Source organism: Monodon monoceros, unplaced genomic scaffold (genome assembly GCF_005190385.1).
Source record: "Monodon monoceros isolate NGI ecotype Baffin Bay Population unplaced genomic scaffold, NGI_Narwhal_1 Super_Scaffold_11, whole genome shotgun sequence".
NCBI lineage: Eukaryota > Metazoa > Chordata > Mammalia > Artiodactyla > Monodontidae > Monodon > Monodon monoceros.
In genome coordinates, this window is record NW_021703767.1 from 74,913,738 (window position 1) to 74,932,149 (window position 18,412).

The window sequence follows — 18,412 nt, forward strand, 5'->3', positions numbered from 1 at the left end:
ACACACACACACACACACACACACACACACACACTCACACACACACACAAAATAACACCAGAAAGTAAAATAATGGTAGAGTAACAATGTCATTCATAATCAGGAGCCCTCTGGGTCTTCACACTAAATATCTAGTTTTTGAAATTTAAAAAACAATGCTGTGAAACTTCATTGTAGGAGATGGAAACCAAAAATTACCTTTAATTAAGCAAATCTATTGTTTTTGGCTAGTTATCTTCCCCTAAAACCACATCTCAAGTCTTTACTCAATTCATGACAAACATTAGCCTATTATTAAAAATAGAACTATTTCAGCATGTTACTCTCAGGGTAAATACCTATAAGCTGTCTTTTGAAAGTTTTTCATGTCCACAAATAATCTCATAATTTATATTGCCCTACTGTTTTAGAAATCAGTACACTTATGCACACTCTCAATCCTTCTTAATCATATTATTATAAAACAAATCTGAATCTGAATAAAGCAAGATATATAAGTATGGATCACATTGGTCATAATTTTATCATCTTCCTCCAGTAACTTCACATTAATAATTTTTTTTAAAAAACCTTACATCTAAAAGAAGTAAATCTGATCCAAAACATGAAGTATTTTATAAATCTGAGGTGACTCTTATGAGTATTTAGAACCAAATAAGTCTGTCCATTCCTTGCTCCTAATGTTTTAGTTCCATGTGCCAAGGTAGCAAAATGAGTCCTTCCTGGAACTTTTTAAAATTATATCAGCTGACAGCTGTATGCAATCAATCTGATTCAACCAGCCAAAACTAGATTTCTTTCTCAACCAACCCCTGAATCTAAAGTTTGTGTGTCTTGGAACAGAATGCGTTTTTATGTGGGAAAAAATAGAGTAAATCTTTTATTTGGTTACCAGACCCAAAATCTACACAGAGCTCTCTGCCTCATAACATCCGTGCTGACCTGTGGGGTCCTTCTCCTGTTATTCTACTGGAAGCTGCAGTGGAGGGTATGGGCCAACTGTATCCCATGCTCCTTGCAAGAAGCAGACACTATTTTGCTAAGGACAACGGTGCGTGTCCTTCTGTGTTGCATCTATTGCACAGCCTGTGATGGCCAGCATTCCAGAGTGGATCCTCCTCTATTTAAGTTTCCCTGTCCACAAATAGGAGATGGCAAAACTATCTCTGCCGTCTATTTGCTATGTCTTATTTTGACTCAGGAATGAAGGGCATTCCCTCCACATCAGCCTGGAGAAATTTCTACCATGTCAGGCTCGTTGTGAGAACCCTTAGCCATTACATGAGCAGTGGCTGTCCGTGTTATAACTCTTAAAAACATAACATGGGAATGATTGTTCAGTTTTTCAGAAATATGTATGTTCAGTTTTTCAGAAATATGTATTTTGAGGAAATTATACATTTTAAACATCAAGGTGTGATTTTAAGATAGCTGGAAACTATTTTCTAGATATAAAGTTTCTTGCAAAGTGTATCTTTCTCTTTATTCCCTAGCACAGTGGTTCTTAAATTTTAGTCCAAATCAGAATTACCTGGAGGGATCTTTAAAACAGAGACTGCTGAATATTGGATCCAGTAGGTTTGGGGTGAGGCTGAGAACCTGCATTTCTAGCAGGTTCCAAGATAATGCTGATGCTCTTATCTGCAGCTCAAACTTTGGGAACCACTGGTCTAGCACTTGGTAGGTATTTGGTTGATTGAGTGCTTTATTGAACAACATTGGAGAATTTATGGGCTGGATTGTCTTCTCTAGGATGAATTTCAAAGATATATGAGGAAGAAGGTAATCTGCCTCTACTTATCCACACTGAAGTTTCCTGTAAGGAAGAACCCAGAAGAACCCCTGGTGGCTGACTACCACTCTGTCATAAACCAAGCCATACTGAAGCCAGAATTAAAAGTAAGTGATTTTAAGAGTACAATGTTATGGCATGTTTTTGTTACAAGAAAATAATGTATTTATTGGATGAAAGTTCTGAAAATCACACTGCTGGGCTGGGAATTACAGCTACGTATCAAGGAAAGTGAGAGCTGCATGTAATAGACAACCCTCACCTCCCCTGATGGGCTTTACTTTGTGAATGACAACTTTTCTATTACATTTGTAACTGCATTTGCAGTGTATCCAAGTGCAGAAAATCAGGTATGTTTGGAACCACTTGGAGAAGAGGTTTCAGAAAGTTGGGTACGTCCGAATTTTCCTCAGCACTCATCAGGATCTACGGGAAGAACACTGATTTGTTAAGTACCATGAACTGAAGTACGGTTCCTGTCCTGACCACTCCCTAGGTTGCTGGAAGATAGCAACACCTGCTACAACATCCATCATACGTTTGGACTGGGTCTGACCGGTGGAGAACAAGAGGTCAGGTGGGGTTTGTGGTACTGCTGCAGTAAACTCTGCCAGCAGAAATGGAGATACCACATCGCTTATGATCAGTGAATTGTTGGCATAATGTTTCATCAGCTTCATATAACCCCAGCTCATTTACTGGCATCAGAGAGATGTCGTAAATTATTCTCATCTTAGGCACACTAATTAAAAAGAAAAGACTGAAAGAACAGTACAAGCAAATAACATTTGATCTTTTCTCTCAGAATTATAGAACAGTATTCTCTGTGTTGTCTTTTCTTTCCTCAAAAATTCTTGAGTCATTTCATAAACATCAGTATCTTAATACTCCAAATCCTCTGAGAGACAGAAAGACAATATGATGATTGCATTTTACTATGGAGAACCAGCCCTGGAGAGAAGGATCTTGTTTGCTCAGTTAATTGTGTCATTCACCACTGTTATTTACAGAACCTAGAACAGTGCCTGATTCATGGTAGAAGCTCAATAGATATGTGTGGAAGGAATGAATAAGTAAATGCATTCATTGATCTGTGAACTAAACTCTAATACGTCAGGCATTTCGCAAGGCACAAGGGATCTAAGGATAAATAAGACTTAGTCATCGTCTCAGAGACATTAACTGACTGGAAGGAAAGAGAGACAAAGAATAGTGGTACAATTATGAGAATGAGATCTATGGATGCCAATAGATTAGAAACTCATAGTATAATAGTAGCACAGGAAATTCTTAGGCTCCTTGTTAACTCACAGTGACCTAGAGTCCCTGCTTCCCTCATCTGTAATTTGAAATGGCGAATCCTGGTGACTGAAAGTAAATCATTGCAAGCCTTCCCAGGAATCTTAATAATCACCTTCATTTCTTGCCCAGTTTTAGGGACAAGAAGAAGGATCTGCCTGACCATCTTCACAGTTAGTCAGAAACAAAAATTCTCAAGCTAAGAAGCAATCTCGTACTTAAAATACAGGTTCTTGGGTTCTCCTCCATAATTCTGATTTAGTAGGTAGAAGCTGGGGTAGTGGTAAGAAAAGAAACTGCATTTTTAGCAAGCACCCCCATAATCTGTATTCACACCAAGCCTGCGAGCTACTGATCTGTTATTGTTTTCAAGTCTCCCCTCTGTCTGAACGCTATGCAAAATGAACCAGGCATCTAGATTATGACAATATTACAAAGTGCCTTAGAGATGGTATCATTATATAAGATTTCAGATACAGTGCTTAAAACACTGAAATACAAGAAGTTTTCAAAGTCATTAAAAACATATTGCTTTAATAGCATTAAGCACAGGACATTTAAAGGATTGATCTATTTAGGAAATCTAGTTGATAAATATAGATATACTCTGCCTAAGAAACCATTTCCACAGGAAAGATTTCCCATCCGTGTAGCTACCTCATGTTTGTCCTTATTTATCAAGTGCCAATCTTTGGTAAACATCATACATAATTAAATTTAAATCTGGTCCACACAGTAAAGAACTTGACAATCTAATAAGCAAGACACAGAATATAGTTTCCCAAATATGAAGACTAGAGGAGACAATCTACTTAGAATCATAGAGCCACATTTTATTTTGTGGGTTTTTCTCTTTGGAGAGTAAAGAAAGCAAGTAGAATATGGAGCATTCCCCCGCTCCCCCACCAGTTTTCCCTTTTGTATTTTAGTGTAAGACTAAATGCTTTTTTCAAAAATTTATTGTGATTGATTGGTTGGTTGAATGACAGCTTATCAATTTCCTAAATCAATTCGAGCTTGCTTGCATGAAAAGCAAGGACCCAGTAAAAGAAATAAAGGAAGAGGGATACACAGAAATCTCTGATCATAAAAAGCCACAAAATCTAAATACAACTTCCTCTTTCAGGCTTCATAGCAGCAAGGCAAAGAGAGAAAAGTGCACAGATGTTCATAGTCTCACTTTCCTGTAGCAAAAAGCAAATCAAGACATCAGCTGTGATCATTTTACTCTGGAGAGAAATTGCCAAGGGCATCAGGAAGAAAGCAGGAAAATTATTCCAGGAGGTTCCCTGCCCCTACCTTCATTCATTCATGAACCGAACACAGCTTCGCATCTTAGTGCCCGTCCCAGACAGGTCCATAGACACTTGGGGTAATTCTCTTACCGCAGGGACACAGGGCCCTATGGAAAATACACACTTACCTCATCCCTCATTCATCCAAGCTGTCTTCCTATTAGGACAGTTTTTAAGTTGAGTGACCCTTCATCTTTTCACTTAGCCCACCTTTATTTAGCTTATTTACCTTTGCTTCCTTTATTTAGCCTCCTGAAGGAGAACTTTCTGGCAGTAGAGATCCAGGCACGTCCTAATCAGGGGTTAGCTCCAGACCAATTGCCTTGTTGGTAACCCAGAACTCTAGAAGAAAAAAATTTTGGTGGCTAAGGTTTGCTAATGTCTCTAATGGGAATACTCCAACCATGGCTGATTTCAGTGTGACATTGCTGAATGTGGAGCTGTGAAAGTGGTACTCATAATTGGCTTGGTGATTCTGCAGGACCAAACTTAATTCTCAACACTTGTCACACCACTGAGAAAAAAAGACATGCCTGTTAGTACCAAAGGAAAGAAATCTGAGTGACAGCAGCAAAAGAGGGTGGATTTGCCATCAATGCTTCAGCTCCAAGCTGGTGGAAGCTGTTCCAGGAGAAGAGAGAGAAAAAAGAAGCAAGAGGAAGGCGGGGGAGAGAGAAAGGATTTAGGGCTGCTACGAAACCCTTTTCTCTTACTCCTCAGGTCTTGTGGGAAGCAAACGTCAGAAAAGAAATTGTGCCTATAGACCATGACCTTTTCCCCTTGGAAAGCTCCATCTTTAGAATACAGCCCACATATAGATACTCACCCATCAGATCAGTTCTTTGAGAAAAAGAGCAAGGAAGGTTTGTTTGGAGTAGAAGGGACAGGCTTTACTCATTCTTCTGGAATCCAACGAGATTGTCTCAAATCTTAGCATTTGGTTAGAAGTCAATAATTTATGTAAAAATATAACCCATGGTACTATGGCTCTGAATCCACTCAAAGTATAAAATCACTTAACTCTAAGGCCTTGTTTCAGAGCAAAACCTTATGGCAGCGCGAGTAAGTCTAAGTCCTGGGTCTCTCTGGATATCCTGGGATTTCTCCATCCCCACCTCCCCCCAGATGCCCTCCTGGTCCTCTGCTTTCTGGATCTTCATGCCTGGGAATGCTCCAGGCACTTTCCCCAAAAACCTGATGAGAAGCACCTCACTTAGCTCACATATAGGGCATGAAAACCTGCAAGAACTTGAGGTTATCTGAAAATGTGCTTTAGGAAATGAAAGAAATAGACAGATCACAGATAAGAACTAATGTGAAAAAAGAAAATCACTTTTGTCATTTGTAAAACGGGTCCTCTCTGTACAAATTATAAAGTATAGAAGCAGGTTCAAGTACTGCTAAAATAGGGATTCTTTCCCCTGAAAGCAGTTTCTCAAAACATGCCTATCTTGTTATTATTATTAGTTTTTAATGGGAAGGCTCTAAGACCAACATACGTGTTATATTCTACAACCATACCCAAATCCCAGAAATTGGGTACCGTTTCTATGCATCTGTGAATTTCTTAGCTCTCGCTTCCTTTGGAAAGTGGGTATGTTAGGGGAGTGAGGGATTAGCTAGCAAAATCACCTGGGAACTTTTTTCAAACTCTAATAAACCCGCTCCCTAAAAATTCCACAGTTCATGGAAATGGGTCATGCCAGAATCCTCAGGCTTAGTATTAACTGTTTGGAAAACTACAGGCCTCCCTTCCTGCCAAGGACTCTATTGGTGGCTTATCAGAATGGAAGCCGAGCAGTCACACGCAGTTTGAAGATGCTCACCAGTGATTCTGACATGCTCCTCCTGCCTCTTTGAGGACCCCCAGCCTAGTCTTCACCATGTGGAGCCTAAAGGGCCTAGCAGAAAACATATTCTCAACAATTATTTGGTGAATAAATTGATAAATGGATGAATGAATGAACAAATCATCAAATTGAAAAGCGATAGAGACCATCGCCAAAGAAAATATTCCTAGTCATTCATGCTTGGTTTTTCAGAAATACCTTCCAGCAGGTTTACTAATGTCTCATGGTTGCAAGAAACCTCAGTGCTCCTTCAAGCACAGCTCATAGCCAGTGCAGAAATGCCCTTCATAACTTCCCCTGTTAAGAAATCTCTTTGGAGAGGGACCTTCTACGTCCGAAGCAATTATTCCCCTAATGAATGGTTCTGAATATTAGGCTAGTCTACTTAATTTCATTCTGACTATTTAGTTTTGTGAGGCCTCCTGGAATAATTCTAGGGCTTCTTTTTCCCCTGCCAGCTCGTCAGATTTCTAAAGTCAGGGCATGTCATCTCCTTTGTTCCTTGGAACTTTGCTCATGTGACCCAGCTTCAAACCTCATATTCCTTCCGGTTGCTCAGCCATTGGTCGCTGTCCCTGAAAACTCTGCTTGGCTTGTGCTGAGATTGAGATGAGTACACAATTCCCTAAACATGCAATACTTTTTGGCAAGAGACAGTGGAATAGATGAAGCAGCAAGGGGCATGCCCGTCTATGATTCAAACATGGCTGTCAACTGAAGAAAGAACGCACAACCTAAAAGTTGAGAATTATGTTGATTTGGCGGACATTCTGAGGACTTCAAGCCAGTGAGACAGGACTCTCAGGTCTCATGGAGGTCCATCCATGTTGCTGCAAATGGCATTATTTCATTCTTTTTTAATGGCTGAGTAATATTCCATTGTGTACATGTACCACATCTTTTGGACTATTGTGATGATCAAATGAGAGAATCTTTTGCAAGAACTTTGTAAATTGTAAATTGCTATGCAAACACGAAGGCTTCTTTTTTTAAATTTTTATTTTATATTGGAGTATAGTTTATGTGCAATGTTGTGTTAGTTTCAGGCATACAGCAAAGTGATTTAGTTATACATGTACATATATCTATTCTTTTTCAGATTCTTTTCCCATATAGGTTATTACAGAGTATTGAGTAGAGTTCCCTGTGCTGTACAGTAGATCCTCACTGATTTTCTATTTTATATATAATAGTGTGCATATGTTAATAGTGTGCATATGCTAATCCCAACCTCTTAATTTATCCCTCCCTGAGGGCTTCTTATTGTAATGTACATATGTGTGGATTTACAAGTTGTTAGCCGTGAGGACCATATACCATCTTCCACTTCATTGGCTCATTCCTTCATGTATTCATTGAGTTCATATGCTAAGGACCTGTCCTAGGTGTTGGAGATACCAAGGTAAGATAGACATGATCTCCAACATCAAGGGCAGTCTAGAATGCCTGAGAATTCTAGGAATATCTTCATATCTGTGTCTTTTTAGCTGCTCTTAGAATATAATCAAATTATTTTTTTAAAAAAACTCAAAATGCCTTTCTAATTTCATTTTGATTCTTAAGTTGTACTGTACTTAAGATATATTTTAACCAGAAAAACAACTTTGTCCATCATGTACTAACTTTCATTTAAAAATGTATTAGTGTTTTGAGATTGGCACGCTAATTTTTGATTGAAGACACAAATTCCCTGAAGGGTAGAGAAGGGACTCCTGCTTAGTGTGGTCTGTACTCACTTATTAGTATGAGCATGTAGCTGTGACGCTAACAAATGATCGATCTCCTACAGAAGATTAGTGTGGGGGTCAAATGCCATTGAGGTCGAAATCCAGCCCACGTGGAAGCTGCTTGTTAAACAGGTAACCGTTTTCATTTATTTTTGAAAATAAACTCCTGTTTTTTCCTTTTTTCTTTCTAGTACTCAAAGAAATCGATGTAGACAAAAGTCTGTGTTTTGTGCAACTTTTTTTTGTTATTCCCAGTGACTTTAGTTTATGCCTTTCCTGTCTATTGAGGTTTTCTTTTTTATTATTATTTCAATAAATATATATATTTTATACCAGTAATTCTAACTGGTCCTTTTCAGTAACCACTTGTTTTAAATTCAAATCCCTTCCCAGTGTGAGGGACAGATTCCCGTTTCATACTCTCCTGTTTGTTCGTTTTGTTGTTTTCAGTGTTTTATGGTGGTTGTGATGGGTGGGGGGAGTGGGGAGGGTTGTTATTATTTCATGATCTCTTTGAGGATTGAAAAAGGATTATTTTGGTCTTTTTCGTACTGTTCTATCACTCTATTATATCCATTTTCTTGAGAGTGACTTCTTCCTTGGTTGGTGTTTTTGTTTGTTTGTTTTAGAATATTTTCTCTGTATGCTTCGAAGTTATTGCTTTCGGTAAGCTCAGCTTGGGTGGGACTTTCCCTTCTCCCATTTCTCTTCCTCTCTGTGCTCACTCTCCCTTTTTGGTGGTTCTTATTAGTCCCCATGTGTCCCCAGTTCAGAACTAGGGCCTGTGTTGGAGGTTTGTGCTCTGTCCCTTGGGGATCTGTTCGATGCAGTCCCCGAGCCAGCTTGGGGCTTGGCCAAGTTCACAGCTGCATCACCAAGTTGTCTCTCCTATTCCTCCCTCTGCTGGTGAACCCTTGCTGGTTGTGACTTTTCTCAGCCTCTGCTCTGGGGCAAGCCTGGTTTTGTCCCCTGCCACTTGTGGGACACTTATTCCTCCTAGCATTGAGCTCCTAGTCATTGATCTCCAGTCCTTGTATGAAAACCAACAGACTGATCAATCAGTCCCCCCTCAGTGCTGCATGTTTCTAGTCTATTTCTAATCCACAAAGATGGTCATTTGGGTTTTTAACGTGACCATTTTTTAAAATAAATTTTTTATTAGACTTTTTTTAGAGCAGTCTTAGGTTCACAGCAAAATTGATTGGAAGGCACTGAGATTTCCCCCATACCCCATGCTTCCACATATGCACAATCTCTCTTACTATTAAAAAAGCAGGATGCTTTTTAAACATCTTATTCAAGTACATTTTCAAATTACCAAAGACTCTTTCAAGTGTCAATTTAGTCTATTTTGAAAAGAGTGTTAATATTTTCTGGCACTTATGAATTAGGCCTTTAGTAGAAACAAAAAAGTAAAACTATGTCTTCACATTTGGTTTCAAAAGAATATTGAATAAGGGAACTAAATTAAACGGTGTTGTTTCTTCTACAAGAAGTATTTAACCAATTTTCTACTGAGTTTATACAAACTCAAAATCATATTATCTCAAATGTGTAATATACAATTAAAGCATTTTATGCCAAGCAGACAGAAGAGCTATAATTTGTAAGAAAACATGTTGCAACGGAAATTATAAAAACGTTAAGGAACACAAGCTTCTTTAATGTACAAAATTATCCAAGAGTTTAAGAAACTTTTAAGATGTGTCCTATTAACTTATTAACCAGATGTCAGTTCATTTTTAGGACTAAGGTAGAAGTTTATTTAATATATTAGAGAATTATAGAAAGTAGAGGTAAGAAAAAGCGGCAGTGGTTTTAGGTACTATTTCATCTAATTCATAATAATTATAAAGAGCACCTCACCAAGAAAAGAATCCTTGCTTTGCTCAGATGGACTCTTTATTCAAGCTGTGTGTAGGTCATGTGACCTTCTCTAGCTCCCTGGGGTTTGCCCTCTCTGCTATTATTATTAATAGTGAAGTCAGCAAGACCAAAATGGGGACAGTTGAAGGAATTTAAAAAGTTGAAGATGTTATTAACAGACCAAAAATACCTGCATGGATGACCATCTTTGGGGCTGGTGACAAATTCTGCCCATGGTTTTCACTGCATCTTTGGATAAGACGTTTCCCTTCCCTGGGTAAGACCTTCCCTCTTTGTTCAAGGGAAGGTCCATGCTGACTCGACTGACTCTCAGAGGATCTTACTAAGACCTGTGACATGAGAGTATGTTATTTGTAAATGAATGACCTGGATAAAAGTGGAATCTTTAATTTTCATTGTACAACTTGACTACATTGGCAGGATGTGATTGCATGAAAAAGAAACCTGCAATAAAAAGGGGGAAGGGTAAACTGTGACAAAGCGAGAGAGAGGCATGGACATATATACGTAAGGTAGATAGCTAGTGGGAAGCAGCCGCATAGCACAGGGAGATCAGCTCGGTGCTTTGTGACCGCCTGGAGGGGTGGGATAGGGAGGGTGGGAGAGAGGGAGACGCAAGCGGGAAGAGATATGGGAACATATGTATATATATAACTGATTCATTTTGTTGTGAAGCAGAAACTAACACACCATTGTAAAGCAATTATACTCCAATAAAGATGTTAAAAAAAAAAAGTTCAAAATTGAAGTTTGTTTTTAAAAGAGTCTGAATCATGTGTCTTCTCCATTGTGGGTACATCTGTTTAAAAAGGTAAATTGTTAGATTTTGTTATTGGTCAAATATTTTTGAAAATTCAAAATAAATAAGAATGATCAATTTGTGGGCATGGCTCTGAGTGCTTAAAATAAATTTGCTTCTACTATATCACATTTTATGTGCTTGACATTGTCTCTACTGCAATTAATGGAGTTCTAAGTGAATTCTATTGTTGTAAAAATGGAAGAAAAATATCTATAAAGAAATGACGTCATCTTGACTGCCACTATGGTCCATGCAAGTGACCCAGATGCTCTTTTCATACCTTCATAGGTTTTAAATCTATGCTACGTGTTTCAAGCCTTTACCCTCACTCTGTGGCTGTCTCAGGGTTACATCGAATACCCAGTAGCCATCACCATCTGTTCTCTCCATTGTCCTAAGCGTGTACGATTTGCGACAGGTAAGAACAGAAATCGTAGCTGGATTCTATTTAGCTTCTAGCTGCACAAGAAGCCAAACCTATGGCCTTTCCACTGAGAGCAAAGAGTTGCTTTGTTAAACGTAAGTCATAACAAGAGAAAAAGCAAGGGCTTACTAAATACGGGACCTCAGGAGGAGGGCTTCAAGAATACCAGGTAGATTTAAACATCTTTGCAAACTCTGATTATCAACTGATGGCTGCACTGAATACAGTGTTTAGAAGGACTCTGAGGCTGTGTCTGAGCATGGTGGGAAAGAAAACAGTGATGGATTAATGATGACAGCATAGTACCTGTCCGTCTCTCTTACCATCGCTGTTCATCTTATAGCCATTTAAAATCCTCCTTTTAAAGAAAAAATCAGTCTTATAAATGGTATAGCAACACATTCAGAAGTGGAATCTAGCTGAGTATTACTTGCCACAGCCTTGCTGAATCTCATTTTCCCACAGCATCTTTCTAGAAAATGTTCTACTACTTTGCTTAAGATGCACCAGGCTAGGGCTTCCCTGGTGGCGCAGGGGTTGAGAATCCGCCTGCCAATGCAGGGGACACGGGTTCTGAGCCCTGGTCTGGGAGGATCCCACATGCCGCGGAGCGACTAGGCCCGTGAGCCACAACTACTGAGCCTGAACGTCTGCAGCCCGTGCTCCGCAACAAAAAAGGCCGCGACAGTGAGAGGCCCGCGCACAGCGATGAAGAGCGGCCCCCGCTTGCCACAACTAGAGAAAGCCCTCGCACAGAAACGAAGACCCAACACAGCAAAAATTAATTAATTAATTAATAAACTCCTACCCCCAACATCTTCTTTAAAAAAAAAAAAAAAAAAAGATGCATCAGGCGAAATTATGAGGCAATATCCAAAGGGTGTCTCACTGTATTTGTTGTATATTTTTGAAAACTTGACTGTGAAATTGGCTTTTTAGACACAGGAAACAATGGTACTTGTATCCACCTGTCAACTCTATTGAACTGTTGAAATCACCTAGTTTTCTCAAACTTCATCCTTCATCTAGAGAAGAGAAAACTAAGATTTCCAGGGGAAACAAACAAGGGAGCTTGTTCAGGTCATAAAGTGGGTTTGTGACAGAGTCAGGGCTTCTGGCTCCTCATAAGTGAAATTCTATTGCACGTGCAATATTTCCTTAGCAGAAAGCACTTTCCAAAGTAGCACATAGCTGGGGAAGAAAGTCAAACCTACGTGTGAGAGGAGAGATGAATTCTAGCTATCAGCAGAGTAAAGTCTGGGCCCATGTCAGTAAGGCAGATGTGGAGGCTTTTAAACAAGCCCAACTGAAAGAGATCTTTTATTTTTACTCTATTTCAGTCACTCAGCAAATATTAGATCTAAGATTGGCTTTTTGTCTGGTTTTAGATGCTACAAATTTTGAGCTATGAAGTGTTTGATGAGAAATGAAAGAAACGCAGTATATATTTAAAGAGTTAGAAAACAGGACCTAAAAATGAAAAGTTAAGTCAACGGAGACACTTTGAGCTAGAGAGTGAGGACTAGAAGGGCTTTGTTTGGCTTTTTCTTTTTTTTTTTTTTTTTTTTTGGCGGTACGCGGGCCTCTCACTGTTGTGGCCTCTCCCGTTGTGGAAGACAGGCCCCGGACACACAGGCTCAGCAGCCATGGCTCACGGGCCCAGCCGCTCCGCGGCATGTGGGATCCTCCCGGACCGGGGCACGAACCCGCGTCCCCTGCATCGGCAGGCGGACTCCCAACCACTGCGCCACCAGGGAAGCCCCCTTGGCTTTTTCTTTTTTAAAAAAAATTAGTGCCTAGTGCGTTTCTTCATGAACAAATTTAAATCACAAAAATATTAACAGCAATCAGTAACCTGCCTCTGATGGTGACAATTCCTTTCTGTCTGGCTGCCAAGTCAGGGGGCAGAGTGACTGTCCTTCTGGTGAACTCTGAGCATTTGAACAAAAGAAGGAAAATAAACACCAGGACAATAAAAGATCTGGCACTTTCTGCTCGGCCACAATAGGAAAGAAATTATCGTGTCCCAAACGTTTACCTTTGTCATTTGATAGAGGTATGTAATGTGAAGCCCCCATATCAAATTTCTAGTTCCTGGGTTTTGAGAAATCTTTGTTTTAATAGAATATCTAATTTGATACCTACGAGCCACTCCTATGCTTTCTGGCTGATGTCAAACCTCAGTGAATACGGGTCTTCTCCCATGTGCTTCCCTCTATTGGGAATACATAGACACACAATCACCTGAGTATATCATCGCAAACCATCTCAGGGTTCTGAGGAAAAATACAGAATGCTCTGAGGACTTTGGCAGGGAGATCTTATCTAGTCAAGTTAAAATTCCCCGCTCACTACTCCTATTTGTGTTACTTGACACTATTTGTTACTTGACACTTTAATGGTCACCTTCCTTATTTGTAAGAGTGTGTGTGTTTGTGTTCAATGTTATAGTCAAGAAAAGTAAATGAAACAACGCATCTGAATTACTTGTGTTCCTGGTACCTAGTAGGCACTCATCAAATGTTACCTTTATTACCGTTATGGCTGTTGCTGTTTTTATTACTGTTCTTGGAGTGGGGAAAGTAGATTATGGAAAGATGGGAGGAGGCACAGAGATTGAAGGGAGGAGGGATAACTTGAACAAGAAAGTAGCACAGGAACATCCCAGGACAGGGCTTCTAACCACCACTGACTCATTTATTGTGTGGCTCTGGGATCTCTTTTCTCCTCCCTGGACTCACTTTCCTCAGCTGTAAATAGTGGAGGTTAAACTCTGTCTCTTTACGTCCCACCTTTTTTAGGCTTCTATCATTTTGCCAGGGCCACCAATAAGGCATGAAAAAAGGGCTCTTGGAAACTTTAAAACACTAATAAGAAACTTTCTGGCCACTGGGAATGTGGGAGCACGTTTTGGAGACTGGAGTCAATTCCTACAGGACCCTGTTAATTTTGGACTAACTAGCCACATAGACTACTCAGTCAGGATGTGGACAAATAATAGAAACCTGTTTAAACTCCCTTAATCACAAAAGGGATATGGATTATAAATATGCACCAGTAGCTCACGAAACCCAAGATCATGAAGTACAGATGGACTTTACTGGGGGCTGGACCCAGGAACTTGGGTTACTCTTCCCAGTCTCTTATTCTCAGACAAGTATGGAACGAAATACACATATTCTGGGGGCAGTGCTCCACCACTACTCCTCTCCTCTGAAAACTGGGTGTACCCAGAGCCCAGAGCTGACAGCCCACAACTGGTTTGTTCCATGTGGCTTTCTCCTTCCACTGGCACAGCTAGTTGGAACAGGGGGCACCCGACCAGTGGAAGCCAATCCATCAACAGGCGTGATGGCAACATATCTTTTTGCCTGAGATCCTGGAATAAAGCCTTGAAGCTGCTGGTCATACTCTGTTAGGAAAATGATCTGAAAAATGACGTATAGCTAGGACCAGGGTGGCCACTTTTGATCCCTGTGTATGGACGAGCAAAGAAAAAAAAACTTCTGCAGAGAAAGAGAGGAAAAGAGTGAACCAAATACACAGTGAGACACAGAGGTGAGCAATACACAGTCCAGCAGAGACAGAGTCACCTGTTCCTCACAGCGTTTTCTGTTCCTGTTCAGGAAACTTCCTTGGGACACTTGGCTGTACTTCCCACCCTTCGGTTCCTTCCTAAGACATCCCTGCATCCTCATATATTCTCATCCTCTGCTTAAAGCAGCCTAACAAGTTTCTGTTACTTGCAGTCAATTTGTCCCAAGGAAATGTGGTGCTACTGTTTGATACATTATGCTCCCCTAGCATGTTTCCACCTATGTCCCCTGACTTAGATATTGTCTCTGTCCTACACAGTATCCATCTGTATCTTTATGACAAATTTCAGTGTCTCTTTTAAAATTCCTTTACAATGCCCATGTCTTCACTTGGAACTCAGGTATCTTTCTTTAAGGAAACCCCAAATAAATTTAGAAATTCCAGTGGAGGAGTAGGGGAAGTGTCGTAGCAAAAGTTAGGTTTGATTCTATAGGCCAGAGGGCAATGTTCCAGTGAGAAAATTACTTGAGATTCCTGAGTTCCTAAACTCTTACCTTAAATCAAAATATCTACAGAATAAGAGGAATTTACACTTTTTAACAGTTTCATAACAGGTGATTGTTATGCATTCTAAAGGCTTAATGAACAGCTGTTGTTACAGAGGAACACACCAAAGGCAAATTCAAGCACCAAGATCCCAAATCTATCTATTTATTTATTTATTCATGTCATCACCAGCTGAACGTATTTTTCACTCTTTTTACTCTATCAGATGCACGGAAGTACAAGTTTATATGGAGATTTATTTAGGTATTTATTAATTTGTTTTATCAAAACAGAATTGTCCTATGTGTGTTTATCTGGAACTTGCATTTTTCACCTTACAATATATATAATGGCCATCCACCATTATAAACAAATAATTCTAAATCATGTTTAAAAATAATGATGTGATATTCCATAGTATACCATAATTTATTCAAATATTCTTCTCTTTATGGAAAATAAGGGGTTTCTTCTCCAATTTTTGCCACCACAAATATGTTGAATTAAACATAACTACAGTATAGGGTAGCCTTACATATTAGTGTTTGCAACCCTTTTTTCAGCAAAACAATCAAAACCAGGCTGCTGAATCAAAAGATATGTATGTTTTGGATATTAATAAATACTGTAATATTATTTTCCCCAAATGAAATAATTCATTCTCCTATCAGCAACATATGAGAATATTCATTTTCCCAGATCCTCACCAGCATTAGGTGTTATAGCTCGACATTTAAAAATTTCAATCTAATACTTTTTTTTAATTGCATCTCATTGATGTTTTAATTTACATTTCCCTGACTGCTAGTGAGATTAGACACACACTTTCCTTTGTCTAAAAGAGATGTGCATTTTTTATTTACTGTCTGTTTATATCCATCATATAGGTGAAAAAGTTTTATTTTTTAGTCTTTTTTCTCTTGACCTTGACTTTTGCTAGATTTATAAAATATGTCTAGTTAAATATGTTTCTTTCTCTTTATGGCTTCTGGGTTTCTTGTTTTGCTTATAAAGTTTTCCTCTTCCAAAACTGGATATTCTTTTTTTTCTATTTGTAATTTTCTTAATATTTATTTTAAGGTCCTTAATGGAATTTAAACATGCAGATTCTACACCTTAAAGAATCCCTGAATGCCTTTACTCAAAATAATGACTGGCACGAGAATTTCAGACTTGATGGCAATATTGCAAAAGACTTCTTTGAAATGATGACACTAATTCCATTAGCAGTTAGCATTTGTTAATAAAACCTTAGCTGACCCAACCTGCAAGGCATCTTGTAACACTATGCAAAATGGGCCCGTTTCCTGAAACTGTATCTTTGCAGTTTAAACCACAAGTCCTCAACAATTAATATCTGTTTAGCACTACAATTTGCAATGGACTCTGACATTTATAATGAATGTGCTTGTATGAGGCTTGGCAAGCTGTGAAATGATACACATATGATATATCCTCCCATCACCTGAGAGGGAGGGACAAGGCCAATCAGGGATGTAAAGTGACCTGCTCACACTCACCCAGGAACGGCAGCTGCAGACCTTAGTCCCAGGTTTCCTGACTCCAAGTCAAGTCGCTGTGCCATTGAGCAAAATCTCAAAGTAACCTGTGAGCTTCCTGTGGCAGTAGATGAGGTTTCAATAATTTTATAACGAAAAGCAGATTTGGGGAGGAGGGCTGGCAGGATGGGAAGAAAGAGCATCTACTGCCGTCTCCAAATCATGCTAAATAAATACATGCTTTTGAGAATTGCAGGAGGGGAAGTGTTGGCAGAAGTGGGATAAGACATCTTATCCCACTTATCATGCATCTACTCTAGCCCCAATTCGTGTCGCACAGAGAGGTTAACCTTGCCTAAGCCAAGAAGCACCCCGTTGCAGTGCAGTCCCTTTCTACCACGTTTGGTGCAGGTATGAGTGCAAACCTTGGCACTCAGTTGCATTTCCATGGAACTGTACTGGCTCCACGGGCGGCTGCTGGCAATAGCACGGAGAGTATCTGGCCTCATTCAGGACTGAGCTGGGCTCAAGAGACACCTGAGTTAATGCCCTCATTACTCATCTCTGGAGGAAATCCAGCCAGAGCAAACACAAGGACACACAGCAACAGATGCCAAATAATAACAGTATGCAAATTAGCCTTGGAAACGGATCCTGGTCCCACCGAACAGGGACTGGAGAAAGCAGAGGGGGCCTAATGAAAATCAGGCAGCGAGCTTCGAAATCATGGCAAGCATCACAGAGCTGGCTTTCTCCTAGCTGGTTGGTTGTCATAGAAACCTGTGTTTGTAGAGTTTCTGAGTACATTAGCTCAAAGAGGATGCTTATATTATCCTACTGTAGTGTTGCTGGGAGAAATAGAGTAATCCAGTTCAATTAAATAAATATTTGCTGAGGATCTACTACGTGATACACCACAGGGGATACAGATAAATACATAGTCTCATCCTTGAACCTCCTGACTTAGAGGGGAGACCTGACAAGAAAACCGATAGCTCTAATGGAGTGGGATCTATACACTAATACAGGTGGAAACACAGTGAGCAGGACAATTAATTCTTCCTGGGGGTGTTAAGGACTTATGGAGAGGAGATGACATTTGAGCAGGCCTTTATGTGAAGGATTAGAAAGAGTTGGCTAGTAGAAAACAGGGGTAAGCATCCCAGGGAATAGCTCGAGTGAAGGCACAGAAGCATGGCAGTTTGCGCAGAATGCTAAGCCTGATAAACAAATCCAGCTTTATGCCATCCTGAGTTTTGAGAATTACAGTCGAGCACTATTAACTCATACTTCTCCACTGCCAAATGTGTTATCACCCTTTTAAGCTCAGTTGAAATTGTATGACATTGACTAAGAGAGTTTGCTAAGCAAGAAAATAACTTAAAGAAATTTGTAAGGAAGGATGTTTATCTTCTTAAAGGGCAAAAGCTGCTTTCAAGCACTTTCAGAGAACATATTCATCGACAGAAAAGGCTTTAGACTCAGATGAACCTGGTTTTATTTTGACTTTAATACTTAGTAAGAAAATTATTGTGGGCAAGTTACTTTAACATTTTCAAGCCCCTGTTTTTTTGTTTTTGTTTTGCTATATGTACTTTGGAGGTAATATAGCATTTTCATTACAGGATTATCTTGAGGATTAAAAAAAAAAATCAAGCCATCCATTCCAAGGGCCTAAAATAGCACATGGTGACTGAATAAAGTTCTAAACTGTTTAAAAATAATAATTTGAGTCATTTGTTATACTCTGGGTA

At 39.5% G+C, this 18,412-nt stretch overlaps 1 protein-coding gene across 1 annotated transcript in view; it reads left to right on the forward strand.

Moving 5' to 3' along the window:
- Positions 1-844: 844 nt before the first annotated feature.
- The window catches only part of LOC114890296 (probable cation-transporting ATPase 13A5), an 86,297-nt gene continuing 68,729 nt past the window's right edge, over positions 845-18,412 (forward strand). Inside the window, 7 exon segments of the mRNA XM_029213726.1 lie at positions 845-1,051; positions 1,753-1,899; positions 2,120-2,184; positions 2,289-2,369; positions 8,026-8,095; positions 10,941-11,029; positions 11,031-11,070. Coding sequence (XP_029069559.1) covers positions 845-1,051; positions 1,753-1,899; positions 2,120-2,184; positions 2,289-2,369; positions 8,026-8,095; positions 10,941-11,029; positions 11,031-11,070 — 699 coding nt within the window.